The sequence below is a fragment of the Corapipo altera genome, unplaced genomic scaffold, assembly GCF_003945725.1.
Source record: "Corapipo altera isolate COAL_440 unplaced genomic scaffold, ASM394572v1 90, whole genome shotgun sequence".
In the NCBI taxonomy this organism is placed as follows: Eukaryota; Metazoa; Chordata; class Aves; order Passeriformes; family Pipridae; genus Corapipo; species Corapipo altera.
In genome coordinates, this window is record NW_020884990.1 from 1,060,568 (window position 1) to 1,086,272 (window position 25,705).

General features: G+C 42.8%; 1 protein-coding gene and 1 long non-coding RNA gene across 4 annotated transcripts in view; one reads left to right on the plus strand and one right to left on the minus strand.

The window, feature by feature from the left end:
• LOC113958185 (BMP/retinoic acid-inducible neural-specific protein 3) overlaps positions 1 to 25,705 on the minus strand; it is a 179,252-nt gene that overhangs the window by 64,920 nt on the left and 88,627 nt on the right. For both annotated transcript variants that reach the window (XM_027666292.1, XM_027666293.1), the window contains exons 3-4: positions 10,814 to 11,004; positions 459 to 649 (exon numbers count right to left, since the gene is read on the minus strand). In XM_027666292.1, the coding sequence (XP_027522093.1) occupies positions 459 to 649; positions 10,814 to 11,004 (382 nt within the window). The remainder of the gene's footprint in view (positions 1 to 458; positions 650 to 10,813; positions 11,005 to 25,705) is intronic.
• LOC113958188 lies at positions 2,119 to 4,973 on the plus strand. 2 transcript variants are annotated; one of them, XR_003531439.1, is made up of 3 exons: positions 2,119 to 2,304; positions 4,055 to 4,254; positions 4,589 to 4,973. It is a non-coding gene; the product is annotated as an uncharacterized LOC113958188 (long non-coding RNA). The 2 variants fall into 2 exon arrangements; XR_003531438.1 differs by having other exon boundaries at positions 2,125 to 2,238; positions 4,589 to 4,969.

The window sequence follows — 25,705 nt, forward strand, 5'->3', positions numbered from 1 at the left end:
AAATTAATGTTTCAGGCACAGGAGTACAATAACTACATTAAAAAAAATAATAAATAAATAAAAGAAGAGGAAAAAGAAGAAAAGAAGTAGGAGAAATAGAAATGTGTCTATAAACTCAGTTACTGAGCACACGTGTACACGAGGTTGTCTCAATGACCAAACACTGCTATAAAGGTGCATCAATCAAATTATGTGGCATTCACCAAGACTAACATCATTGCTGCATCTTTAGACCCTCTTCTAAACTAAAATCTTCCTTATAAATCGAACGCTTCGATTCGGGTCAAAAAAGCTCGGAATAAAAAATTATCATTTTGCTAGGAACTATTTTTTTAATTAGTGGTTTGTTGTTTGGTTTTGTTTTTTTTTTTTGCTAATCAAGCCCCGTTCCCCCCGGGGGCAGCAGCCAGTGAAGCCGGGCGCTGGTGTGAAGGTTGTTGCGGGGGGTTTTGCCCTACCTTGATGGCGGTGGAGGCGATCTGGATGTGGTGCAGGCGGCGCAGGGTGCTGTCCCTGTCGATGAAGTAGGAGGCTGCCAGCTGGTGCAGCGTCTCCAGCGTCACCACCGAGCTGTTGGTGCCCGGGTCGCTCCCTTCCGACCTCTTGCTCAGCTTCCTTTTGTCCACAAAAATCGTGAGTGACTCCTCTCCTGGGCAGGGAGACAAGGAAACCCCCAAGCAGTCATCAGCAACACCCAGCAGCACGGAGATAACCCACAGAATCACATAAAAAAATATGTTTATTTCCAAGGTTTAATACATCCCTTTTACAGTGTTTAATGCTGGTGTAAAAGAAAATGAAACCAGTGTAATACACAAGACTCTGTTTTTTTGTTTCTCTCTTTCTTTCTTTCTTTCTTTTGTATCATAGCTGATATCAGAAGAAAGGTTACAACTGGTTATAAGCAACCCTGTGCTTTCTAATGAATTCAGCAATGCTAAAATGCCTGAAATGTGATAGAACACTTGTCTTAAACCAGATTTATATGGCTAAAAAGTATGGGATCTTTGGAAAGTCCGTGCTTTTCCAAAAGCAAATAGAAGATCCAGCATCTCCTGTGGTGGATTTTTCACTTCCTCTCTCTTTATAGAGATATGGATCAATACTGTTGAAGTCAGAAATTTTAATTTCTGTAGGATTATTGAAAACCAAAAATCTGACTCGCTTAACTGAATTAGTTCTGAGGAACCATTCCAGATTAGACCATCTAATACCGACAGATTTTCCACATTTTTTGTCTAGTTCATGAATACTTTTACCTGTGTTCCAGGCTAAGCAAGCATTCATTCATTTAGTAAAGGGTTTAGGCAAAACTCCTTACTTCAGGAAAAAAATTAGAAAAGTAATTTATTGACTCAGGATTTCCTTCTGTGCAATTTATGTCCAAAGTCACTACAAAACCACTTTTCTCGCTTTTTGAGCCAGTGTTTGGTAACTTGCATTCTTCAAAACTTAGCCCAGGAATGGATTATGCTGTCATTACAATGTCATTATATCTGTATTTTAGGTGCTGAGCAACTCCACTGAATGCCATTTCCTTGTTCCTGGAAAGGAAGTTACCCTGACAGGGTCTGACTTGCCACTTGTGCTCGTTTCACTGCTCACCCATCTGCCACAGTGGCACTGTGCCCATGCAGGGGATGGGATGCCAACTTCACATGAGTTTATGTGCCAAAAAGTAATAGCTGGAGAGGGATAAAATGCAGGATGAAAACATGACATCATCTTTAGAGGGAGATAATCCTGGTGGTGAGCAGTGCTGAGTGCAGAACGCTCCTGCCTCCGTGCAGGGGAGCACATCTGTCAGCAAAGTCTGGCTCACAGAGCTCCTTTGTCTTTAATTAACATGAGCACACTCCTCTTTCCCCAATGTACCTTCCGTGCTTCCCAACCTCTCAGAAATTCAGAGGACAGTCAGGCCCTTCAGAAAGGCAAAACTGCCATTACCCAGGAGCCTTTTATCTAATTAGCCCTGCAAGGGGCTTGTCCAGTCTGTTCCTTTTGTCCTGGAAGGGACAGCTGTGCCCAGGACAGGTGGCTATTCCAGCTGGAGCTTCCCTCAGTTTCCACCACCACACTCACACTTCTCCTCCTGTAGTGTCATAATGGGTCATTTTTTTTGTTGTGCACACAGCCATCAATGCAGGGATTCACTGCCTGGAGCTCCGAAGAACCAGGAGTTAAAGCAGCATCCATAAATACGAGGATTCTCCCGCCCAGTTATCCAATCTTTCTGCTGTAATAGTTAGACACGGGTTCATGTTTTACTTAACTACTGCCAGAACCTCCTGCAAAGCAGACCAGGTGCCTGGCAGGGCAGGGGTGGGCACGTGGCACCAGCACAGATTTGTGCACGGGGTTCACTGCACCATGAGGCAGTGCCAGGGCTGTGGCCAGGTGGGACATTTGTCACACTGTGCTGCATCTGTGCCAGCTGCCGTGAGCAGGGGACTGGGAAAGCACAGCAGACCCTAATGACTTGTACTCCGGGAGAAATGTGCCACCAAAACCACATCCAGGCTCCAGCACCGTTGGCTTTCAACTCTGCCCGTGCGACAGAACCTGCCTTGGCACAACCTGCCGTGGGATCCAGCCAGCAGGAAAGGTGTTCCTGAGATGAAAAGCAATGGAGTGGGCAGAGAGCTGAGCCAGAGGCTGTGGGCTTCGTGCAGCTGTTCGTGGAGCTGTAAAGATGTGGTTTAGAACAGATGTTAAGATTTCCCTGGGAGGGTGGGGAGGCCCTGGCACAGGTTGCCCAGAGAAGCTGTGGCTGCCCCTGGATCCCTGGAAGTGCTCAAGGCCAGGTTAGAGGGAGTAGCCTGGTCCAAGGATTCCTTCCAACCCAAATCATTCTACGAATCTGTGGTTCTATGATAAAGAAAAAACAAAGAACCCGAAAACTTCTCTTCCCCCTCTGTTTTCAGAGATTTTCTGCAGCTTTGAGTGCTTGTTTTCTTGGCCCTTACAACTCATCTTTCTACTAGAAAGGTGGTTGAGCTTTCAAAAGCCCCTTTATTCTAAATACACTAGCTAAGACCTCTGGAAGAGGAGAAAACATGGAGAGAAATCTCCTAGTTAAATTCTGCACCCAATTTGCATGGCCTGATCTAGTCACTGACACAGTATTTACCCCTCTGAGTTCTGATGTTGCCTTCTCTGATACCACAGAACCATAGAGTGGTTTGGGTTGGAAGGGACCTTAAAGCCCATCCAGTCCCACCCCTGCCATGGCAGGGACACCTTCCACTAGCCCAGGTTGCTCCAAGCTCATCCAACCTGGCCTTGGACACTTCCAGGGATCCAGGGGCAGCCACAGCTTCTCTGGGCAACCTGTGCCAGGGCCTCCCCACCCTCACAGCCAACAATTCCTTCCAAACATCTACCCTAAATTTCTTCTCTCTTAGTTTAAAACCATTCCCCCTTGTCCTGTTACTATTTGTCCATGTAAAAAGTCATTCTCCCTCCTTTTTTATAAGCCCCTTTAGGCACTGGAAGGTTGCAATAAGGTCTCCCTGGAGCCTTCTCTTCTCCAGGTTGAACACCTCCAGCTGCTTCAGCCTGTGCCCATAGGAGAACTGCTCCAGCCCTCTGAGCATCCACCTCATCTTTCCCTGGTATAAACACTTTTGATTGATCTGTGGAGTCATTAGCAGAGATAATGAGATGACTTCAACTTCAACAGAGTTCTGCTAAGTTTTATTATTAAAACAGTTTGTTTTAACTGTCAAAAAAATCCCAGGGATTTTCCCATCCCCTGCTCTCCAGGGGGCAGATCCCATTTCAAAAACAAACAAACAAACCTTGAAAAAGCATTTGTGTGTTGTGTTGTGTTGTGTTGTGTTGTTTTGACTAGAAAGTCTCAGGAAAACAGCCTTTAAACCCCATCACAGTTGTCACATCATCCTACTAAGCCAGTCCCGTTTGATCCTATGGTTTCCATGGCAGTTGGTGGTGGGTGTGTTCTGGCAGGCAGGATTCCCTTGGCATCCCCAGCCCTGCAGCCTCAGTTCCACTCCCTGACAGAGATGTTTCATTTTTCATCCTTTGTGACCAGGTTGAAGTGGGTTTGAATGTTTACTTTGACTCACATCTCCCAAGGCTGAGCAAAGGCAGCTGCAGTGAAGGGCCTTCAGTGTGAGTGTGGAAGAAGTTCTTCCTCCTCAAAAATTCCTGCATGGCATTTATGTGGAATCTCACACAAGCATGTCCTGGCTCAGCACTGCCATTCCCAGGCACTTGTAGCTGTGCAATCAGGTGGGTTTCAAAAAATAGTTGCTGTTCAAAAGAATTTTGACAGAGTTTTTCATCTGTCAGAGCCAATTTAGCTCCTGTTAGAAAAGGTGGATTAAAAACCCAAGAACTGCCCCATGCACTGGTGCTCAGGCACCCACATCCCTGCAGAACTGCACCCAGAACTCCTGGGTTTGGGAATTAACACCACTGACTCAGATTTGATTTGGGAAAGACAATTTGAGTTTGAAGTTAATTTCCAGAAAACAAAACCCACGCCAGAAGAGGCTCTTTTGTCACATTGAAAACGTGGTTGGATCTTGTTTTCCACTGGTTACAGTCTGCCACCATGAAAAAGGCTAAGGAGACATCCAAACATCAGCTAAAAAAACAAGTGTGATTTAGAAAACTACTCAAAGTTATGAGTTTTAAGAACTGAAAAGGAGTAATGACAGTGAATACTAAGAAAATGTGATTACTCAGCATGGAATTCTCCCAGTTGTGCTTTTCACAAGCTCTTCAAGCAGAATTTACTCTCCAGCACGAAATTGAAGAGCCAGTTAACTTCACTTTCTCAGGTTTAAAGGAAATAGCATGAAAACACTCAGTTATGCTCACAAAATGATACCACGTAATCCAAGGATTGACTGGTTCTAGAAATTAGCAGAGTCACTGCACGGATGCTTTATGGCCATGGAGAGGCTCCCACTGACAGCCACTCTCCTGAGTTGAGAAAGTTATTCCACGTGCTGGTTTTTTTAAGAAATATGAAGTAAAAAAATATATATAGAAATTTACTTCGATATATCTCTGGCCATTTAAATGTAAGACTCCTAAACAACAGTTTGTAAATGGCATTTAGAAATTAGAAATTAATTTTGTGTGCATCTTAAGAACATATTCAGGAATTATTTAAATTAAAAATGCAAACCACTGTCAACATGGTAGCATTGGAATAATGCTGTAACAACTGTAACTAAATATAGTCATCTATTGAAAGAGTAAATATACTTTGTTATACATAATAATACATATTCATATGATTTAAATACTTAGTGCTATTTTCTGCCTCAATTATTGAGAGATTGTTTGCCTGTGCCCACATCTTTGTAATGATGAAGGGTTTATAGGCTTTGATCTTTCATATCTGTAGACTGGGTAGTGGTAGGAAAAGGCAGTGATCCAAGCAGTTCTCACCCCTTCAGTCAGAAAGAGAGGAAACAGGAATAAAAGGATGACACTCAAAGGCAGATCTAGCTGAGCACCATCCTCAGATGCCCACCTAGAGCTCTGTCTGCACACACGTGTGGATCTTACAAAGTCCTGGGGGGTTCTGGCCTGTTTCTGATTAAATAAAATACCTCAGCTACTACCTTAGTGCTCATGCAAAATCCCTTCCTGGCTGGATCACCAAATGGACTGTTAGGGTCTTATCAGGTCATTTTCCCAAACTTCAGCAGGTGCTGATGGAAATGCACAGGTTCCAAACTGATATAAATTCATGCCAGGCCAGATGTGGTATCATTGCCATGGTTCAGGTGAATAACAGGGAACATTAATTCCATACAAACCATCTGTTTGAGGATTTCATTGTTTTCTTCATTGAGGAGACAGGAGAAGAAAGTTAATATATTTTGTGCTTTTTTTTTCTTCCCCTTGGCTTCCATAATCTTAAATGCTGGGAAAGTTCCATCCCCAGAGGGGGGGATATTTGCAAGTCTGATGCAAAATTTTCAAGTTTCTTTCTCGCATCAGCCATTTGAGACTGTCCTCTCCCTCTCATATTTGCCAGTAGTTTGTATCTTACCTTGAAGGGAGCATTATAGAAAGCCTAGGTCACAGCAGCACTGAGTGAAAGTGCTAATAAATCCTTCAGAATTCATTCAGATTCACTGTTTTACACCACCTGACAATTCCCCCCATCTCTGCAGGCAGAGTAATACACAGCTCCAGAGGAATATTAATGAGGCACAGAAAACCCGACACACCCAGAACAGCAAAGGTGTAACTCTCACTCACTGGCAGGGCTGGAATCAGTGGAGAGGAAAATCACAAGAAGTTGGGGTCGAGCTGATCTGCCCAAACCTGCTAAGACTGTCTGTTGTAAAGACAAAACTACCTTTTCTTATTCCCATTCTCAAAGCCTTCGACAGTATCAGAGGTTATTTCCTGACCCCGAGAGTTGAATGCACTGATGGGCTGGAAGGGAACACCTTGGGCAGTGATGACTGACAACAGCAGGACAAATAGATCCATCTCAAACATTTGAGATTAACATTTAGCCAATTGCCTAACGAGGTTCCAGTTTCATGCAAATCCTTCGCTTTCTCCAGCAAATCGGTTTATTCAGAGCAGTTCCCCTGTTTCCAGATGCAAGGAGGACTCATTGCAAAGTCACGGAATCTTGGAATCATGGGATCAGCCGGGTCGCAAAAGACCTCTGAGATCATCAAGACCACTCTCTGAGTGTTGCAAAGCACCCAAATCAGCCTCACTTCACCCAAATGCCTGGAAAAAGGGCCTGTCATTTCATTGTGGTATGTTAATTATCTGTAATTATCTCATCACCAACTCTTTAGGTTTGCTAAATAGCCTTTATATGTAGGAACAACATTAAAGTGAATCGTTTAGGTTCATTAAGTCATCATTTAAGACAATCCACCTTAAGGTGAGATTCATTGTTGGTTTTGTCCTCTTCCACTTCTCCTGCAGTGGGGCCCCAGGCTCCTGAATACCCTCCAGCTCTGAACTCACTGCTGCACACGACTTTTTGCAAAAAAATTAAAATGCAGTTCCAGCCAACTGGACCATCATTGTTTCATGCAGGTAAAAAAATATCAGTGCAAAACAAAAGGAGGAAACGTAAGACTGTGTGCTGTCTCCCATTCAAAGGAGAACTTTTGGTTTTTGGAACTTCTAGCTGAACGCTGATGAAGAATTTAGAAATAGAGTTTGTAGAGTCGGACAGTAATTTAGGTTGGAATGGAATTCTGGCAGCCATCCAGTCCAACTCCCTGCCCAAAGCAAGCCTGATGGAATGAGATGCTCAGGGAGCTGCCCAGTAGACCCTTCTCTCACCTTCAAGGATGGAGTTCCCTGGTAGGACTCTACTTTTGCTTTTCCCTTAGAGCTGTGGTGGTCAGTGGTGGCTGGGCTGTGTATTCACAGTTTTGTCGTGGAGGGCAGGAGGAAACTTCCTCACCTCCTGGGGATGGCCCAGCCCAACCCAGCACCCCCGGGAGTGACCAGAATTTAACCAAATGCAGCTCTCCTGTCCCTGCAGGTTTGGCACTGCCCACAGCCAGCGCAGGGGCAGCAGGAGTTAAATGAGCCCACCCTGAACTCCCTGCTCACACACCACTCACACAGGGGCCTTCAGCCAGTTTGGAGCTGCCCATTAGGGACAGGTGGGCTTCTGTCGGGAGAGAAAATTTCCATAAGAAAGGAGAGCACTGAGAAATGTCACTTTCCGGATTCTTTTGTGGCAGCAAGAAATATAGAACCCTTTTCCCCAAGTTCTCATTTCCCAATGCCCTTGAGGAGCATATTTTTGTGTTTGTGAATAAAGGCTTGGGAACGGATCACAACAAACCATGTGCAAGAGTTCCCTTTATGCTCAAAAAGGGATCTCCATGAGAGCCAAATGGTCACAGAGGCACACAAATCTTACCACATCCTCATTCATTTGCCAAGTTTTCCTTTCTGTCCATGAATACAGATGATTGGGGATTCATTAACTAAAAGTACTGTGCACAGTCAGTTTGGTCTTCTGCTTTCAACAAGCTGCGTAAGTGACAAAGCTTTCACAATAAAACAACTTGTAATTAAAGGGTAAGTACTAATACATTACTGAAAGAAAAAAAAAAATCTAATTACGTGTTAATAAAGTGTAGACAAGCATCTGTGGGAATCCCCATTCAGTCTAGCCAAAAATGAGAACTAACACATACAGGAAAGTGTGAGTTTATTAGCCACCTCATGAAAGCTCTTAGAAATCACTAATTCCCTGTAATTATTGTAATAGAACCAATTTTTTTAAGTATTCAGCACCCATCCAATGATAATGGAAGGCAGCAGGTGTGCCTCAAGTCATGCCTATAATTTCAGGCTAGGGACCTAAATCAAAACCCATCAGAGTTTACAGAGAAACTCCCTTTCACCTCGTCAAGATGGACAGAGCCCAGAAGTCAACTCTGTCTCCCCATGAGTGAGAATCTGAGCAAGCCTGTGGCATGGAGAGGTGGTCTGAAGCAGACTGAGAAAAGGGCACCGTCCCTCAGCTTCCCTGCAGCAAATCCTGACACTTTGGGGAGGATGTTGAATGTCTGAGCTCCAATTTTCAAATGTCTTCAAAAAAATATCGTTTCAGTGTTAGTTTTTACTTAGGTCCAGACCTCCTAAAGGGTGTCAACTCTGTAGCTCTTTTATGATCAGTGTGATACCGGTGCTTTGATTTTAAAGATCAGTTATTCTCATGTTAGACTGTTTTCCTAGAGTTGTTAGATCCAATTTCACCTTGAAAATTAATTTCATTGTATGGCTGAGGTACTGCTAGTTACATGAGTTAGTAATGAGCAGATAGTCAGTAACACTGAAAAAGAACTTTAACCACTGGATAATCCTTGCAGTAGGATAAATGCTGCAGGCAAAGCCTTAATTATTGTATTTTAATAAACATTTCCTTTCTCTTCAGCAGTTAGTTTTTCTATGCAAATGTGTCATATACTTAAGAGAACACACAGTCATTTATAAGAAGGTATATTCACATGCAAAAATATTCAAAGTAATTAAAAGAATTTATGGGATTTTTATTTCAAATTGCTGGTCAACAGGTGTAATTTGTTCTTAAAATTCTAATGGGAATGTATTTACTGTAGAGGTACCAGTTCCCAAAATAACGATAGGAATTAGCTCTTTATTTTTTAAAACAACTGCAGCAAGACAGAAATTCACCTTGTTTCTAGGATGGTCACTTCCAAAAGGTGGCCTCTGTGAGCCATTTTGGTCATTACAGGCCTCAGCTATCAGCCAGACCAGGAAAGCTTTTACTTCCTTCACAAATGGTTGGGATTCAGTCATGAGATGCATTAAAGAAAACCATTCCTCAGGTGAATAAAGGATTTCAACAACCCTGTCCTGCTGGAAGGACACTCAATCACCAGAAATGCCTTTAATACAATCGCCCACCATGGGATGAAGCTGCATTTCTGAAATGTCAGTTCATTCTGTAATGCCTGGGTGGGTAATCACAGGTACTAATTATCTCTCATTCGGAACAATTTATGCTCTCCCTTGAACATTAGGCCTCTTCACTGGATTTCTTCAATCCATTCAGTGACTGGATCCCAATTATCCATCAGGCTACCCTTTCCAAATTAGTCTGTGGGGACTGAGGCACGCAGATTCCATTAAGGTAATGGGAATCACATGGCAAAGCCTCATCAGCCCATTTTGAAAACTCAGTGCCACTGGTTAATTGGAAACTAGTTCTAAAAAGGGCAGAGTGGCAAATAGGGATTTCCCAGCAAAGTGGTTTAAAAGTCTCGTGGATTCAAAGATTTGATGGAAGTAGTTGATACTGTTTTTCTGGCTTTATTTCTGTGGGACTGTAAAGGACCCAGATATTTCTGTAATCTGTTGTTATGTAAATTGTTACAAGGGCCTCTTACAGAAAAAACATCCCTCCCCTTAACCACCTCAGTGCAGAGAAACATCCCCCCAAAGCCAGGTGGGCACACCAGGAACTGGGGTGAAGCACTTCAATCTTAGCAACCGGATTTCTTTTCTTTTTGTGCATAATGAAACAGTTTATACAGCATCGGTAAAGCAAAGTTTAACATCAGCAGAAGGAAGCCACCAGGCTTGTAACAAAACCTGCTGCCCAGAGAGCTGCTGATCCCAGCCCCTCCGAGGAGTCACCGGTTCTACACAGGAACCAGCGGTGACCCTGTCCTTGTTAGAACAACTGGGACCAGTTCAGCACTGGATGGGTATAATCCCAAACTGGGTATTCTATAGCCTTCCATGCCATTGCCCAGAAACTGGCATCAATAGACCATTTACACCCTCTGCCCAGAGCAGCCTGACTCCTCAGGCTGCAAACTGGGTGTTGAGAGACCTGTGAGATAAGAGGATGCTCCTGTCCTCATATCCATTGTGGAACTCCCTGCCCTGAGGGAGGTACTGGGCATTCCTGCCTGAACTGGAGGATATATAATCTTGGGGTCTTGGGACTTTTTGAACCACTGGTGGGATCCAGAGGAAGACTGCAGATCAGCACTCTCACCAACAGGTTTTTTTTCCCCTCTCCCTTTACTTTGGACTCAGGGGGCCCAACGAACACCGCTCTGTTCATGCCCCAGGGTGCTGGGTTATACGTTTGGGTTTTGTGGGTTAAAACCAACTGTTTGTCTGTATAATCCTACTTATTGTATTATTTTATTAAATTGTTACTCTGACTTATAATCTCTCCTTTGAGTTGAGCTCATTTCCCCTGCTGGTTTACCTTTAAACCAGCACAGACCCAAACTTTCGGTTCAGCCACAGCAAACTCATCCACGGTATCTCCAGGCACGATCCCTACCTCCCAGGGTGGCTGACAGCAGGAAGTGCGTCCCATATTTCTTGATCAGGTTCTCTGTGATCTGCTGGAGGGTCGGGCGCCGTCCCAGCAGCCGGATGTTACGGAAGAACTCGGGGGCGAGCGGCAGCGGAGAGCCCAGGAAATTCCTCCTTTCCACAGCGAGGTTGTTCACTTTCCAGCGGCCAAACTCTCTGCAAAACAAAGCGGTTCCCGCTCAGAAACACGACACATCCAGACCAGCGTTCTTGGTTTGCAAACCCCTCTGCTCTGCTGAGCGGCTGGGGGCGATGGCTGGGTGTGACAAAGGGCCTTGGCAGTGACATTCCATCGTGTGTCACGGGCACAGGACAAGCCACTTGTTAGAAGTGGTGACACTACTCCATAACCAAACAACTGTGTGGAAAGAAACAAATAAAAACAAAGCCACTTCGGTTGCTGCTGTTCCTGGTGGGTTTTTGTGGTCTCTGGTGTGAATACAGCTCTAAACCCAGCAGATTTGCTACAAATTGAAACTAAAGCAATTACTAGCCCCATATTTGGACCAAATAAAACAAGCATTTTCAATAGCACAAGGCAAATTTTAAAATCATAACAAGAAACAGTCAGTGTTCTTTGCTTTTGATGATAAGTCACTCAGGTACACAGCTGGATAATTTGAATAATCTAGAGAAACACTATCACACCATACTTGACCTTACTATGATAATTCAGGTTTTCTGTACTTCTGGCCTCCATTCTGAGGAAATACACAGACAGCAAGACTGACTCCTAAAAACTTTTCAAATGTAAGGAGGGATACAAATGAATTCAAAGACTTGTCCCCTTCCCCTCTCCAAAATAAATCAATGACAGCAGGGAAAACAAACAAGCTCATTGCACAGCAATAAACACATCTTTTATTCATTTACTTACCAATTAAGATACCAGATAGAGTTATTAGTGAGAAGGACTCCTTGTCCTCAAAAGCCAGACAAGATACACAGCCCTGGCAGTAGCTTTGCTTTTCCAAGGTACAGCAGTAGCTGTTTTGGTTGCAGACTCTGAGAATTAAGCCCAAGCAAACTGAAGACCCTGCTTTAGGTCCCACTTTGTTGAGTCACTCCTACAGTCATGTCAATTAAGATTCCTCTTAGATGAGATGGAGGAAAGCAAAGAGATTAGAGAGCCTAAAAGATCTTACCAAGGTCCCAGCTAAATACAGAGCAACATTCACTTAAAAAATTCACACAAGCGAAGGAATCAAAGATGCAGCAAGCAAATAACATTTGAGGGATTCCTGAAACAAAGCTGAATGACCAGGGCAATACATAATCAACAGCGAGACTTTTTAATACTTTTAGGTTCACAGTCATTAGTAGACCCCTGATAAACAGGTTTTTCTGCTTTCCATAATCCTCCTGCTTCTCTTGCAGGTCTGATCTGTCCTATCCCCAGTCCAGCTTCCATTTTTCTTTATTCTAGTGACAGTGTGGTGCAGCCCCTGTGAACTGCCTTTCCTCTCATACACATTCTTGCAGATGCCTTTTTTTATCACAGCAAATGTAAAAATGATATTATGAAGAAATGTCTTTAACTTGATGGAAACTTAATGCAATTTATCAGCCAAGAGCATAAGACTAAACAGATCCCCACAGTCCTTAAAGACTCTACCCATCACCAGAGTACCTAAATTAGTATTTGGAAATTGCTACCTGAAAGGGGATTCTTCAACTTAATTGTCAGATTTCAAAGTTTTCTCTCAAAACTTCCCTTTCCCTTTAGGAAGCTGTAGAGCCAGCAATCTCTTTTTTCAGCTTTTATGGAACTACTGCTTATCAGTAGAAAGAAATGAGAAGAATTACACATCAACATTTTTTGTCTGCAAAATTAAAAAAATACTCGTTGGGCATATTGACCACGTTAATGCAGACACTGAAAACAGTGAATTACCCTGCACTGTAAATGCAAGTTTCATGTGAAAAACAAACAAACAAACAAACAGGAAAAAAAACCCACGCTTTTTTTGTTTAAATTCTGAGCTTTCTAGTCATATCCTTAATTTGAACAGGTCAGAAAATACAGGGTAATTGTAGTTCCTGAACAGACCATCGAGATAGAATTACTTTGACACCAAGAAAATAATGCAAGCTTTGTGATGTAAAATACTCATTTTTATACCTTGATGAAACCTTTTCTTCTACACTTGCTCACTGAGCTAAGGTTCCACCACAAGATTAAGGGAAAAGATGCAACTCTTACAAAAGCTGGTTTGCTGCCACCCTTAATTTGATTTTCATTTAGAGCATTTAAGGACAGAGAAGACCACCCTCATCCCCTCACCTGCCCCCTTTTCAATGCACTTAAAATAAATCTCACCAGAACCCCTCTTGCTGCCCATGCCACACTTTTGGGACTCAAGAAGAAACTATCTCCCAGAAAAAACATCTCATCCTGCCTTAGATGCTGAGGATTTCTCTGAATTTCTCACCAGTTTGGTGTGGTATTTAACTACACAGAGTGCATTTTATCTTCCGTATGAACATTGCCAATTTCGGGTGCCAATTTTTGGCAATTGTTGGGCAATTGAAAATTATTCTAAATATTAGATACATAATGTCTGAGTAACTAATTCCAGCTCCCTTCTGAATCTCCTCTTAACCCTGGACCGAGCTCTTTGCCTTCTTTGTGTGTCCTTGGGCACAGTGGGCTTAGACATATCTTGCAGCCCCTCTCCAGAAGCAGCAAATCATTTCTTGGAGGAGTTAAACTGGAAACAATGGCCTCATCCACAACAAATTCAGAAGAATTCCCAAGTTCAGGTTCCCCTGAACTAATCCAGGGACTGGGTTATTCCAGCACTAATAGAAATTTGTTTGGCTGAAGCAAATTTGAGTTCTTTCCACAGTTTTTGCTATGGAAGGATTTTTTATTATTATTATTTTATGTTATATCAAAGAGAGGAAGTAGGCTAATGCTTTTGTAAAAGTTTTGTCAATATTTTTTGCTCAGAACACATCAGTGCAAACAATTATTAGTGCAGCAAGTAATCATCCTTGGAAATTCACTGCCAAGGAATCTGGGGGAGTAGAATATGGAAGATGGGACTTTTTCAAAAGATGACAGCTCTATATTTCTGCCACAGACTCAGCTGAAGCTTTTAGAGATTTCAAAAAACAGCTTCTCTCTTTTTGCCGAAGTCTTTCCTAAATGAAATATTTTGGAATATGGAAAGGTGAAGCCTTAAATCCTCTGGGAGATACAAGAAGCAGCTTCATCTCTGAAGAGAAAAGAGGGACATGGGACACCAAGAGTGAGCTCTCCCTGTCTGCAGGAGCAGGGATGCTGGATGTGGACAAGCCAGAAAGGATGAGCAGCTTCCCCAACAGGAAACCCGAGGAAACATTTCAGATGGAACTGGTTTTATGAGAGTGAAGTGCAGGAGCAGGGAAAGCTGGGTTGGAGTTCAGGGTGAGGGGTTGTGCTGCATCATTTCTAGAATGCTGAGGGAGTTTTTCACAAATGCTTCCTGGGTGTGTGAGAGTCACTAGTAACCACCATCCCAAAACTAGAGCTATTTTCTCTTTTTAGCCATGTCACTGTAAGTTAAACCATATCCTTATATTTCTTTTGTATGACTTATAGAAATATGCCTATTTATATAGCTATCCATATAATTTCCCTTTTTTGCTCTAATTTCACATTGCAGGCACTGGTATATTCTCTCTTATTTCCATTCCCCCTCTCTCATCACCCCTTGTAGTCTCTCTAGCACAAACTCTCCAGCCCCAAACAATTTTTGGTACCAAATGTGCATTATTCCCCTGTGGAAATCATGCTCCTGCCCACTGCCAGAGGCAGGCTAGCAGGCCTGGCAGAGTTAATAAACATCTGAGCAGAGAAAATCCTGCCTTCCAAAGTGGCTGGTGTGCCATTCATCAGGAGAACACCTCCCACAGCATAGCATGGCATCAGTGCTGGCTGCTGGACAAGAAAACCAATTATCCACTGAGAACAAACACCACAGATATGAGAAGCTCGTTCTTTCCTACTCCTCCTCTTCCTCTGCTGTGGAAGAGCCAAGAGCAGCAGCTGCTCAAGAAGTGAATAGCAGGTGGTACCCCCTGTGCTGCCCAGATATTTGCAGCCCCAACAATATATTACCCATTGGATGGAGTTCTTAATGCTCAGGGCAAAGCCTGGTGCAGAGAGAGATGATGGCTCAGAGTTCCTGGGCTTGTACAGGACAGAGGAAATCAGTCAGTCTGGCTCCCAGGATGAAGCCCATAATGGAATCCTGTTATTATCATAGGTAGTGCCAGAGGCCATGGGCAGCATTCTCTCCATCTTCCTGCACGGCAGAACCATGGATTTGTATGTCCTACCCAAAATCTGTCTCTTGGCTGTTGGGTAATGCACACACAGGAGCCCTGGAGCCCAGCAGTGCCATCTCTGACCAGCTGGACGGCAGGATGGCACAGCCTCTGGCTGCTGGAGGGGCTCTCCTGCCATCAGTTCTACTCAGAGAACATTGGGTTGAAGAATGGCCAGTCAGGGACTCAGTGTGGGGTGAAAACCAGCACAATTTAAAACACAGTTGTCATGTCAACACTTTTTTCTTTAATTATTTCCTAACATTTTTGATTCGAAGACATTGAGAGTGATGTTTAATCTCAAGAAACAATTAACATTCTGACATGAAACACTCCCTAGTAAAGTACCATACAAGTTGTGGGCAAGATTTTATCTTGAAAGAAGCTTAAACTGCAAGTGGATCTGAGAGGGCTGCTAGGGCAGCAGGCCAACAAGGGCTGTCAATGTGTCCTTTGAGTTTCAAGCCATAGTTTTTTTTCCAAATGTGTACATAAATTATACATTTGCTTCTACCACTGCATTCATTTAAATCATAGAGGTACAAGGAACTATAGAAAAAGCTCTGTATAAAACATCTAGATGAAAGAAATTTAAAAAATGCCATTGAACTTTAAAATTATAGTGGGTAGGAGATCTAAAATGGGAATATAATCTCTGCTATTGCAGATGACTGAATCAGCCTACAAAGAGGTTTGCTGTGAGTCTGATGGATTCTTCTTCACTACAACAGCCTCTCCTAAGGTCAACCACACACAGAAGAGAGCCCAGGCAAAATTAGCAATGTTAGGCCTCGTTGTAAGTAACTTGTGTGTTTTATAAAACAGTAACATTGCCAGTAAGCATAAATGTTATCAAACAACATTGTGACATAGTGTGGAGAGCACTCTGGGAAAATGAACTCCACATCACTTCTAATACAAAAGAACTCTTCTGTGTTGCTTTCTCCTGACGAGGCAGCTTCACACCTGGATGGTGGAACGTGTCTGACTGGGCTGGAATGACAGTGGGATTCTGAATCCAATGCTTTCCCTTGCAGCTGCAAGTTACTCTGTTGGCAGAAGAGCACAATGAGAGAATATATGGTGTTTTTCTCTTGCTACCTTCCTAAAAAGCTCAAGGATTTCTAATGCCTGAAGCCATGGCTTGAATAAGGCCAAGATGAGATACATTTCATTTTATATCCAACTGCAGAAGAAAAAGGTCAATGAGACATTACAATGCTCATGATCTGCATCAGGCCCCGCTGTGTCAGTGGGGTGGGGTGGGCTGGCAGCTGCACACACACAGCCAGGGGCAGCTCAGCTGTCTGACTGATGGGTCAGAGCACCATCAACCACATCTCCTCCATCCCACTCCACACAAAAGCCATGTATGACTGCAGCATTTGGGGGAAATTGTACCCAGGCCAATTCCTCCACAGGAGACAGGCTGTGTAGGTACAGAGAATCACAGAATCCCAGGATCCCAGAATCCCAGGACATGCTGAGTTGGAAGGTACCCACCAGGATCATCCAGTCCAACCCTCAGCCCTGCACAGGCCCATCCCCAAGAGTCACCCCCTGTGCCCCAGAGGATCAGCCAAACCCTCCTGGAGCTCTGGCAGCCTTGGGGCTGTGCCCACTGCCCTGGGGAGCCTGGGCAGGGCCCAACCACCCTCTGGGGGGAGAACCTTTCCCTGAGATCCAACCTGACCCTGCCCTGACACAACTCCAGCCATTCCCTGGCTGCTGTCCCTGGTCCCCCCAGAGCAGAGCTCAGTCCCTGCCCCTCCTCTGCCCCTGCCCAGGAATTGGAACTGCACTGAGGTCTCCCCTCAGTCTCCTCCAGCTGAACACACCAAGTGCCCTCAGTGTCCTCACACAGCTTCAAATCAAGGCCCTTCCCCATCCTCAGTGCCTCCTTTGGACACTCTCCAATGGCTCAATCCCTTCCTTACATTGCAGCACTGGGCCCCAGCTATACCACAGTCCTACCAGTTTGATAAAAGAGGGTTTCATAGCAGCAATATCCTATTACCTCACAGCTACCTACTGGCAGTTGTAACACAGTAAGTACAGAAAATATTTGTTATTAAAAAAAAAAAAAAAAGGCTTTTAAAGAGAGGATTCACCCAGGATCAGGTAGTAACCAAGGCTGTGTTATTCACAGATTGTCAAGTGAAAACATTCTCCTTACCAGCACAGGTCATAAACCTTTCAATGTTTATTATGATCAGGTAAGCAATAATAATAATAATAATCAGAAATCTGCCACAACCTTTACTAAATGCTTGTTACAGTTCATTTTTCTATTCAGGGTGAAGAAGAAAGGATTTAGTTATACAGTGACTGAGAAGCCTTCTGAAAATACCTACCTTTGTACAAAATCTTGCTGATAGGGAAAAAGACACCAATATGAGCAAAGCAAACAGAGCAGCCTCCCTTGAGGAAGAGAAGAAGCTGGGCCTGATAGTACAGAACACATCTCATCTATGTCCCTTAAAATTTCAATTATCTAGATGTGGTGATCAGAAAAAAAAAATCCAAGATACAATAAGATCCTTTTCAACATATTTTCCCCTATGGAAAGTGTTTCTTTGTTAACTATATGCTCACAATTGTCTGGAATTTTCCCAAGGTCAACACAGAAGAGTCTGCTGAACATATGTATATTTTCCATATTATTGAATAATAATGAATAAACACTGTCATTAGGATTTCTTTTTATCTTAATATACTATCCCTTTGAAACATCTTCATCGTTTTTTTGCCTTTCCATGTCTTTTTCACCTTATCAGCTTCCTAGCACTTGAAATTCTACTTCCAGAACTACAATTCATCAGTATCAGCTTCACTATCTTCTTGCATTATGCATATGAAATATGTATAAATGTATGAATGAATTTTAATGAAAAGCATATATTATATACCTAGAATGTACTCGGATGTATTTTCTTTTTTATGACTACTCATAGTCAGATTACTGTGTCAGCTACTGTGACATCAGGGATTTGAAACTTCTCCTCTGTCACGAACATCAAAGGGACACAAGAGAAAGAAAGGTGGCTTTCCTTTTTTTCCATGCCTCCATAACACGTGTACTGAAAAATTCCTCCTCTGATGAAATCCAAGAGGGAATTATTTCTGTATCTTGTCCTGTGGTGTCGTGTTTGCCTTTTAGTATGAGTTTGTGATACACTTCAAACACCTTTGTGAGTGCTCCTTCAGGAACTCACCGTCCCCACGTTCAGCTGGCCCTGTGTGCACGTAAAGGCATTTGCACAAAACTAACAGCTCTTAATGACTTAATCTTATTTACCTCCTGCCTGGGAAAGCAGCTCCATCACACCAGCAGCGCAGAGGAATGACTGGCCTGGAGAAATGCACTTCCAGGAGTGTGAGATGATTACACAGGAGTTAAACAGCGAGTACAGGTGGAGCACAAACACTTCAGGACTGGAAGGTGTTTGTATGAACCATCCAAGAGTGAGGAACTGGTGAACGAGCTTGTAAAATCTCACCAGTTTGCACAGGCTTTTAAGACAGGCATTAAATTCCAAGGAAATGATTCATTAGCTCTGCATCTGTTAATAGTGTCAGGGAGCAGAGAGGAAAGGGAGAATTCCTAGTAAAACTACCCTCGCCTACATCTGAAATGGAAAACGACTGGCACACTTGGGAGGTGTTTCTCACAGCCTGAGTAAGCAGGACATAGATTTTGCAGTTTTTCTATATTTCTGGGGGTTTATCCCTTAGATGTGCCCTGGCCTGCGGGTGGTTTTTGTGCCAATCTCTTGAGGGGGGAGAGTCAAGGGGATGGGGCCAGGCTCTTTTCAGCGGTGCCCAGCGACAGGACGAGGGGCAACAGGCACAAACTGAAACACTGGAAGTACCACCTGAACATGAGGAAAAACTTCTGCTCTTTGAGGGGGGGCAGAGCACTGGAACAGGCTGCCCAGAAGAATTGTGAATTCTCCTTCTCTGGAGACATTTAAAACCCACCTGGATGTGACCCTGTGCCACCTGCTCTGGGTGACCCTGCCTTAGCAGGGGCTTGGACTGGATGTTCTCCAGAGGTCACCCCCAGCCCCTGCCATTGTGGGATTCTGTGTTGATGACAATTAAAATGTGGTTTTACAGCCTGCTGGGGAAGCTGGGGGCATTTTTGGAGTCACATGTAGCTGTCCATCCAAACAACGACAAATAGTCCAGGTTGCATGTCACATTCTACCAAATGCATTCAGATTGGTTACATTTAATCAAATGTGTCTTGGTTATGCCAATCACAGCTTTTTCCCTGTGAATACATATGGGAGGTACCTTCCAGTGGGTCAGATCCTTGCCAGTATAATATCGCCAACATAAGAAAACCAAATTCCACCAAGATATCTATTGTCACTGGCTTATATATTTATTCTTCCCTGTAAGAAATACTGATTTCATGGTTTATCACAGGTCCTAGAGGGACAGGAAAACTTTTCATTCTCCCCTTGACAATATCAAGAGACTTTCCAATGCCTTGTGTGTGCATTGCTCAGACTAATCTAATCCTTCTACAGTCTGCTGGAGAGTTTGGCAAGCTCAGAACATCCTTTTCTCTCAGTTCACACCTGCTCATAGGAATCATTTATTATCTAGGTGACATGATTGATAAAATGGTGCATTTGTTTAGACTGGCAGAAGACAAATGTAATCCAAAACATCCCTCTGACTGGAAGATTGTGTTTCTTTCAATTTATTTGCAACTGTTTTAAAACCTGATGTTGTCTGACATTCAACGGGAGGAAGAGGTATGGATTTCAACTTTGTAAATGGGGTAAAAACTGTTTCCCATCTTTTCCACAATGCACTAAATACCTTCACTCTGTTTCCCAGAACACTTTCAGAGGAGCAGGTATCTTACCTCGAGCTAAAACAACAGTTAACCTTTAAAATGGAGAAGACTGCCCTGGAAAAGAGTTTTTCGACACAATGAGAAGAGTTATGACAAAGAGAAGCAGAAAGGTCTATTTACAGCCTTTTTGCCTGACCTTCAGAGCCAATAGATATCATAGGCCTGTCCCTGTAGTTAATTGGACCTGAACAAAACCTGATGATTCTGGAAATTTCTAAGAAAATGAAACTCATAATCTCTGCAGCTCTCTCTAAGGATGGGCTTTAGAGATTTGACTATACCTCTTACTGCTTCAAAATCAACGTGAAAATCATATTTTTCTTCCTTCTCTTCTTGTCCTGACTAAAAATAAAAAGAGTGGACCGGGTTTCTTGTAGAGACAAGGAAGAAAGCTGAATCTGTGGAGTGTTTTAGTGCATAAATCAACACATGAAAAGACAGTTTATGAAGAATGAATCAGCATAAAGATCTGCAGGAGAAAATAAAACATAATAGAGGATTCATAGATTCAATGTTGGTGGATACTCCCAGATGAATCACAGAGGAAACACAAACTGCTAAAATTCTTCATATTCGAGGTGTGGTCTCAAAGTCTTTGATCTGTCTTTTATTACTGTTTTTATAATAATTGCTGTTGCAGAACTACAAATTGCTCTGTAGTGCTGGGCAACGGAGAGGAACACAGACAAACCCACACTGTGAGAAGTGATTTCAAATTTCAAGGCAGTGTTTTGTTCACCTCGGTTCTCATTCAGAGAAGTGAGGCCCAGCAGTGCTGAGAGCACTCACAGAGCACAGGGAGCAGCCACAACCTCCTCCTGTCCCACACTTGGAGCCAATTAAAACACCTTCTGACCCGGATAGTGTGGCAGAGAGCCTGAGCTCTCTCTTTGGGAAGGGTGTGCTTGTTTCTGGGATGTTACTGGTGCTCATGGTTGGTCCCACAGAGACACCAAATTCCCAATCTACTCAACAGAAAAGCTGATGTTCCTCCTGACTGTCTGAACCTCCCAAATGGTTCAGACAAAACATATATTCTCAATATATTCTCGAATACATTCTCAAAGAAATACTGATCCAAAGCCTTATCTGTGAAGCTGTACACAATGTCTAGAATTGTCCGTTTTCCAGAAAGAACACTGCACAAACTTAATCTTCTACAGTGGAGATTATCTGGCTCCTTTTCCAAACAATTCACAAGTTTACCCTTCCAAAGAAGAGGGGGTTTGTCTCCCCCTTATTTCCACCCCTATTCCTGCAGAGCACATGCCAGCAGTGCTATTTACAGCACTGAGGGATGGCAGTTACTTAACCTGCACTTGAATTTATAAAGGCAGTTGCTTCTCCCAACACCCTGGGATAAGTTTGGCTTCACACAAGTGTAAATCTCACACATATATGCATAAATGCTGTCTTGATATTGTGAAATATAACAGCTGCACTATTGTTGTCTGTAGCAAGTCAAATTGTTGAAAGCAGCAGAATGTAAAACAAAATATTTTCTGAAAGTACTTTGGTGTGTTATTTTTTTGTTTATGACTTAGCTCTTTGGGGAATGTGCAGCTGATCTTCTTTGCATCTAAATGTTATCCACCTACCTAAGTGTTGTTCCAATGGTATAAGGAAATACTCTGTTCTCTCCTGGCACACAAAAAAATAAAGCCAGGAATTCTTATTCAGCACATAAAAATGTTTTGGTTTTATTTTCTATCACAACAAAGGATGCTTCTGCTTAAGCACAACTATTTTTATTGATTCCAGAATAATCTGGAGTGCTGGTTTATTAAAAATAGTCCTGGCATTCTTCTTTTTTCCGTGGAGTAAATTGTAAGTATCTCAAAGAAACAGTGGAATTACACCAGTGAGCTGAACAGAGAATCAGGGCAATAAAATTGTCAATATAGTTCCAGATGACAAACACAGAACTTCCTAATGCTCTTAACTAAATAAAAGCATTGGATGGGAGACAAGTTACTAATTTCTGCCACAGGAACACTCAAGTGTTAAATGTGTTGTTTGAAAAAGTAAGGCCTATATTTATCTTACTTTATAGAATCATGGAATGGTTTGGGTTGGAAGGGACCTTAAAGCCCATCCCGTCCCACCCCTGCCATGGGCAGGGACACTTTTCACCAGTCCAGGTTGCTCCAACCTGGCCTTGGACACTTCCAGGGATCCAGGGCCAGCCACAGCTTCTCTGGGCAACCTGTGTCAGGGCCTCCCCACCCTCCCAGCCAAGAATTTCTTCCATAAATCTCACATCAGTTTTCCTGGTCTGAAGCTGGACGAGACCAAAGGTGCCCTTGATATGAAGAATTTAGAGCAGTCTTAGATCCAACAACTCTGAACACAGCCATGAATCCCTGCATCCTTTCAGGAGAAACTTCACCCAGCAGCAGCTGCACAGACAGGAACAAACGCTTTCTTCACCTCTTTAACCTAAATAAGAGCATGAAATTCACTGCCAAACAGAGACTATTTAAATGCTAATTGGGACAGCAGGTGATTTAGTTTCCTCTCTGATTTTTCCTTGAAACAGAATTAAAAAGAGTTGCAGCAATCCAAGCCTTTTTTTGTTATTAAAAGGCTTGATTTTGTTGTAAGTGTCGTTCCTATGTGTTATTGCTGCATCGTGTGATAAATAATGAGATTTCTGAAACTGAAGAGAGTTACAGGAAAAAATATTCTCCACATCTTTACATCCATGCCATATTGAACCAATGAAAAGTTAAAAGTATAAAAGGTAAAAAAAATTAAAGTGGTTATAAATCAAATACTTTTCAATTATACTGTAATTTTTAATCTGTTATCTGGTTAATAGTTTAGTAGTTTTTGGCTTATGTGAAAAAATATTAAAAAATATAAAAAATATGTAAAAAATATTTAAAAATATAGAACACAAATTATTTCTATATTATATTCTATATTCACAAATTGCACTTTAACAACATACAAAAAGAGAAAAGATTGTTGCATAGAACAATTTAAGCCCTCACTGCAGGTTCCACACTCTTGTCCTTTGCCACAGAAACACTTTAGCCCCAGTAATCATCCTGAATTGGAAAAACCTCTGTGCTATGGATCAGCTTGGAGTCTCTCATGCTGCAATTTGATCCATTACTGTCCATCCACTGCCCCAATAAAGGATGAAGGTTTGTGTATCCAGGCACAGAAGAGTGATTACAGTCATTTGTCTGAATGCAGCAGTAAGACCCAGATCCCCTGCAAAGGGTTTGTTGTTAGAGGAACATTATCACATTACAGGGGATCTTGCAGAAATTATCCTGAACCTGGTCTTTTTTTAAAATTCTTATTATTGAGTAGAATGAAAGAAAGTATATCCATAAAATACACTGAGCTGAGGGCTTTGGCAAGTGCTTTGGGAGATTTGCAGATACCAGAGGAGTGGCTGAAAATTGAAAATATGGCATGGGATAAAAAGGCCCGGTGCTGTGCTGAAAAATACATCTGAATACACACAAAATGGGGGGCCAACCCTTTTTCCAGGGCAATTAGTGACAGGACAGGGGGAAAGGGCCTCAGGTTGTGCCAGGGGAAGTCCAGGTTAGGAGGAAAAATGTTTTCACTGAGAGAGGTTGAGCAATCCCTGGAAGAGGTCAAAAAATGACTGGACATGGTGCTAAGGGATATGGTTTAGTGGCCATGGTGGCATTTGAGCAAAGGTTGGACTAGATGATCTTAGAAGTTTTTTCCAACCTTAATGACTCTATGATTTTATTTAAACAAATAATTAAACGAGTAGAAACATGGTAAAATAGAACACATTTCAAAAAGATTCACTCATTCTTTTTGGAATTCCACTGCAATCATGAAAAATTCTTACATAAAACTAGAATGTTTTATATATAACCACAAAATAGCTTGTGTGACAAAATGTCATGTTCCAGAGGTCTGCTAAGATCCCAGTCATGGTGCCCCCGAAGAGTCATAAATGAATTAAAAATCAAATAAAATAAATGAAAATAAAATAATAAAAAAACCCCAACTGTTTAAATCCTTTTCAAAACAACAGGCAGTGGAAGAAAATCATTATTAGGAAAGGTTGGAGAGGATTTTTTTCGAGGGAACATAAGCTTCTGGGGGACACGACAACAGACTTGCAATATGTTACTCAGCAACAGGAGCTGAACAATTGCTCAGTTAGGAAAAACAAGCCTTGTTTGGGGTAAAGAAGGCTGAACAACAGATCTGTCCCAGCACTACATTTCTGCCAATCTAGACCTGTAAATGTGAGCAAAGTTCAGGTGCTGCCCCACCTGTCAGTCTGTACGTGTCTGCTCCGCTGACAGCAGCTGCTCCCTCCCATTCCTGCCTCCACTGCCAGCATCTGCCAGCAGTTTCACAAAATCATGGAATGGTTAAGGCTGGAAAAGCCCTCTGGGAACATCAAGTCCAACTGTCAGCCCAGCACCACCACCGTGTTCGCCACCAAACCCTGTCCCCAAGTGCCACGTCCACGGGTTCCTTGGACACCTCCAGGGCTGGGCACTCCAAACCTCCCTAGGCAGCTCCTGCCAAGGCCTGACCACCCTTTCCAGGAGGAAATTCCTCCTCCTGTCCAACCTGAGCCTCCCCTGGCACAGCCTGAGGCCGTTCCCTCTCCTCCTGTCCCTTGTCCCCTGAGAGCAGAGCCCGACCCCCCCCAGCTCCTTCCTCCTGTCAGGGGGTTGCAGAGCCAGAAGGTCCCCCCTAAGCCTCCTTTTCTCCAGCCTAATTTTGGGTGACAAAGATAGGATTTGAAGGGACCTTAAAGCCCATCCAGTTCCACCCCTGCCATGGGCAGGGACACCTTCCACCAGCCCAGATTGCTCCAAGCCCCGTCCAACCTGGCCTTGGACACTTCCAGGGATCCAGGGGCAGCCACAGCTTCTCTGGGCAACCTGTGCCAACCCTCACAGCCAAGAATTTCTTCCATAAATCTCACATCAATTTTCCTGGTCTGAAGCTGGATGAGACCAAAGATGCCCTTGATATGAAGAGTTTGATTTGAAGCCGGGTGAGGAGCAGCTGAGAGCACTGTCAGCAAAAGAATTGGGTCTAATTATATTTTATGCAGGGCAAGTTTTGCTGCAAGTTGATGCCAGAATATAGACTAAAAGAAATTTTAGAGTGCTAATTGTAATTGTTATGTTTCAAAAAGGGTCAGTCATGTGGTGGATGGTACGGTAGGAAGGAAGAATTGTTTCTGAAGTGCCAGAGTGGAGCTGGAGTCTGGAGCCATGCATTTGAAAATGTTATTTTCTCTGAAAATGTCAAATATGAAGTAGTAAATGCCTGTTTCAGAATTTTGGTAGATTTACTATGCTTAGATCAAATGTTTTGTTTCAGTGATATTAAGAATATTTCAAGATTATATTTTAATCAACTATCACTTTCTTGAGACCAATGTTTTTCTAAACCTGACATATTTTGGTTCAGAGACACCAATGAGATATCAGTTTAATTACAGACAGGTTGTGCAATTGAAAGCAACACAATGTAAATTTTTATCCTTGTGGGATTAAAAATAAGAAAAAGTACATATGTGGGTATTTTTTTTTAGTGGCTATCAAGTTTCTGAGGTTATTAGAATCAGTTCAGTTATTATTAAGATTCTGACTTATCATTTCACCTCATGCCCAGGAAAAGGAGGGAAACAAATTAATATAT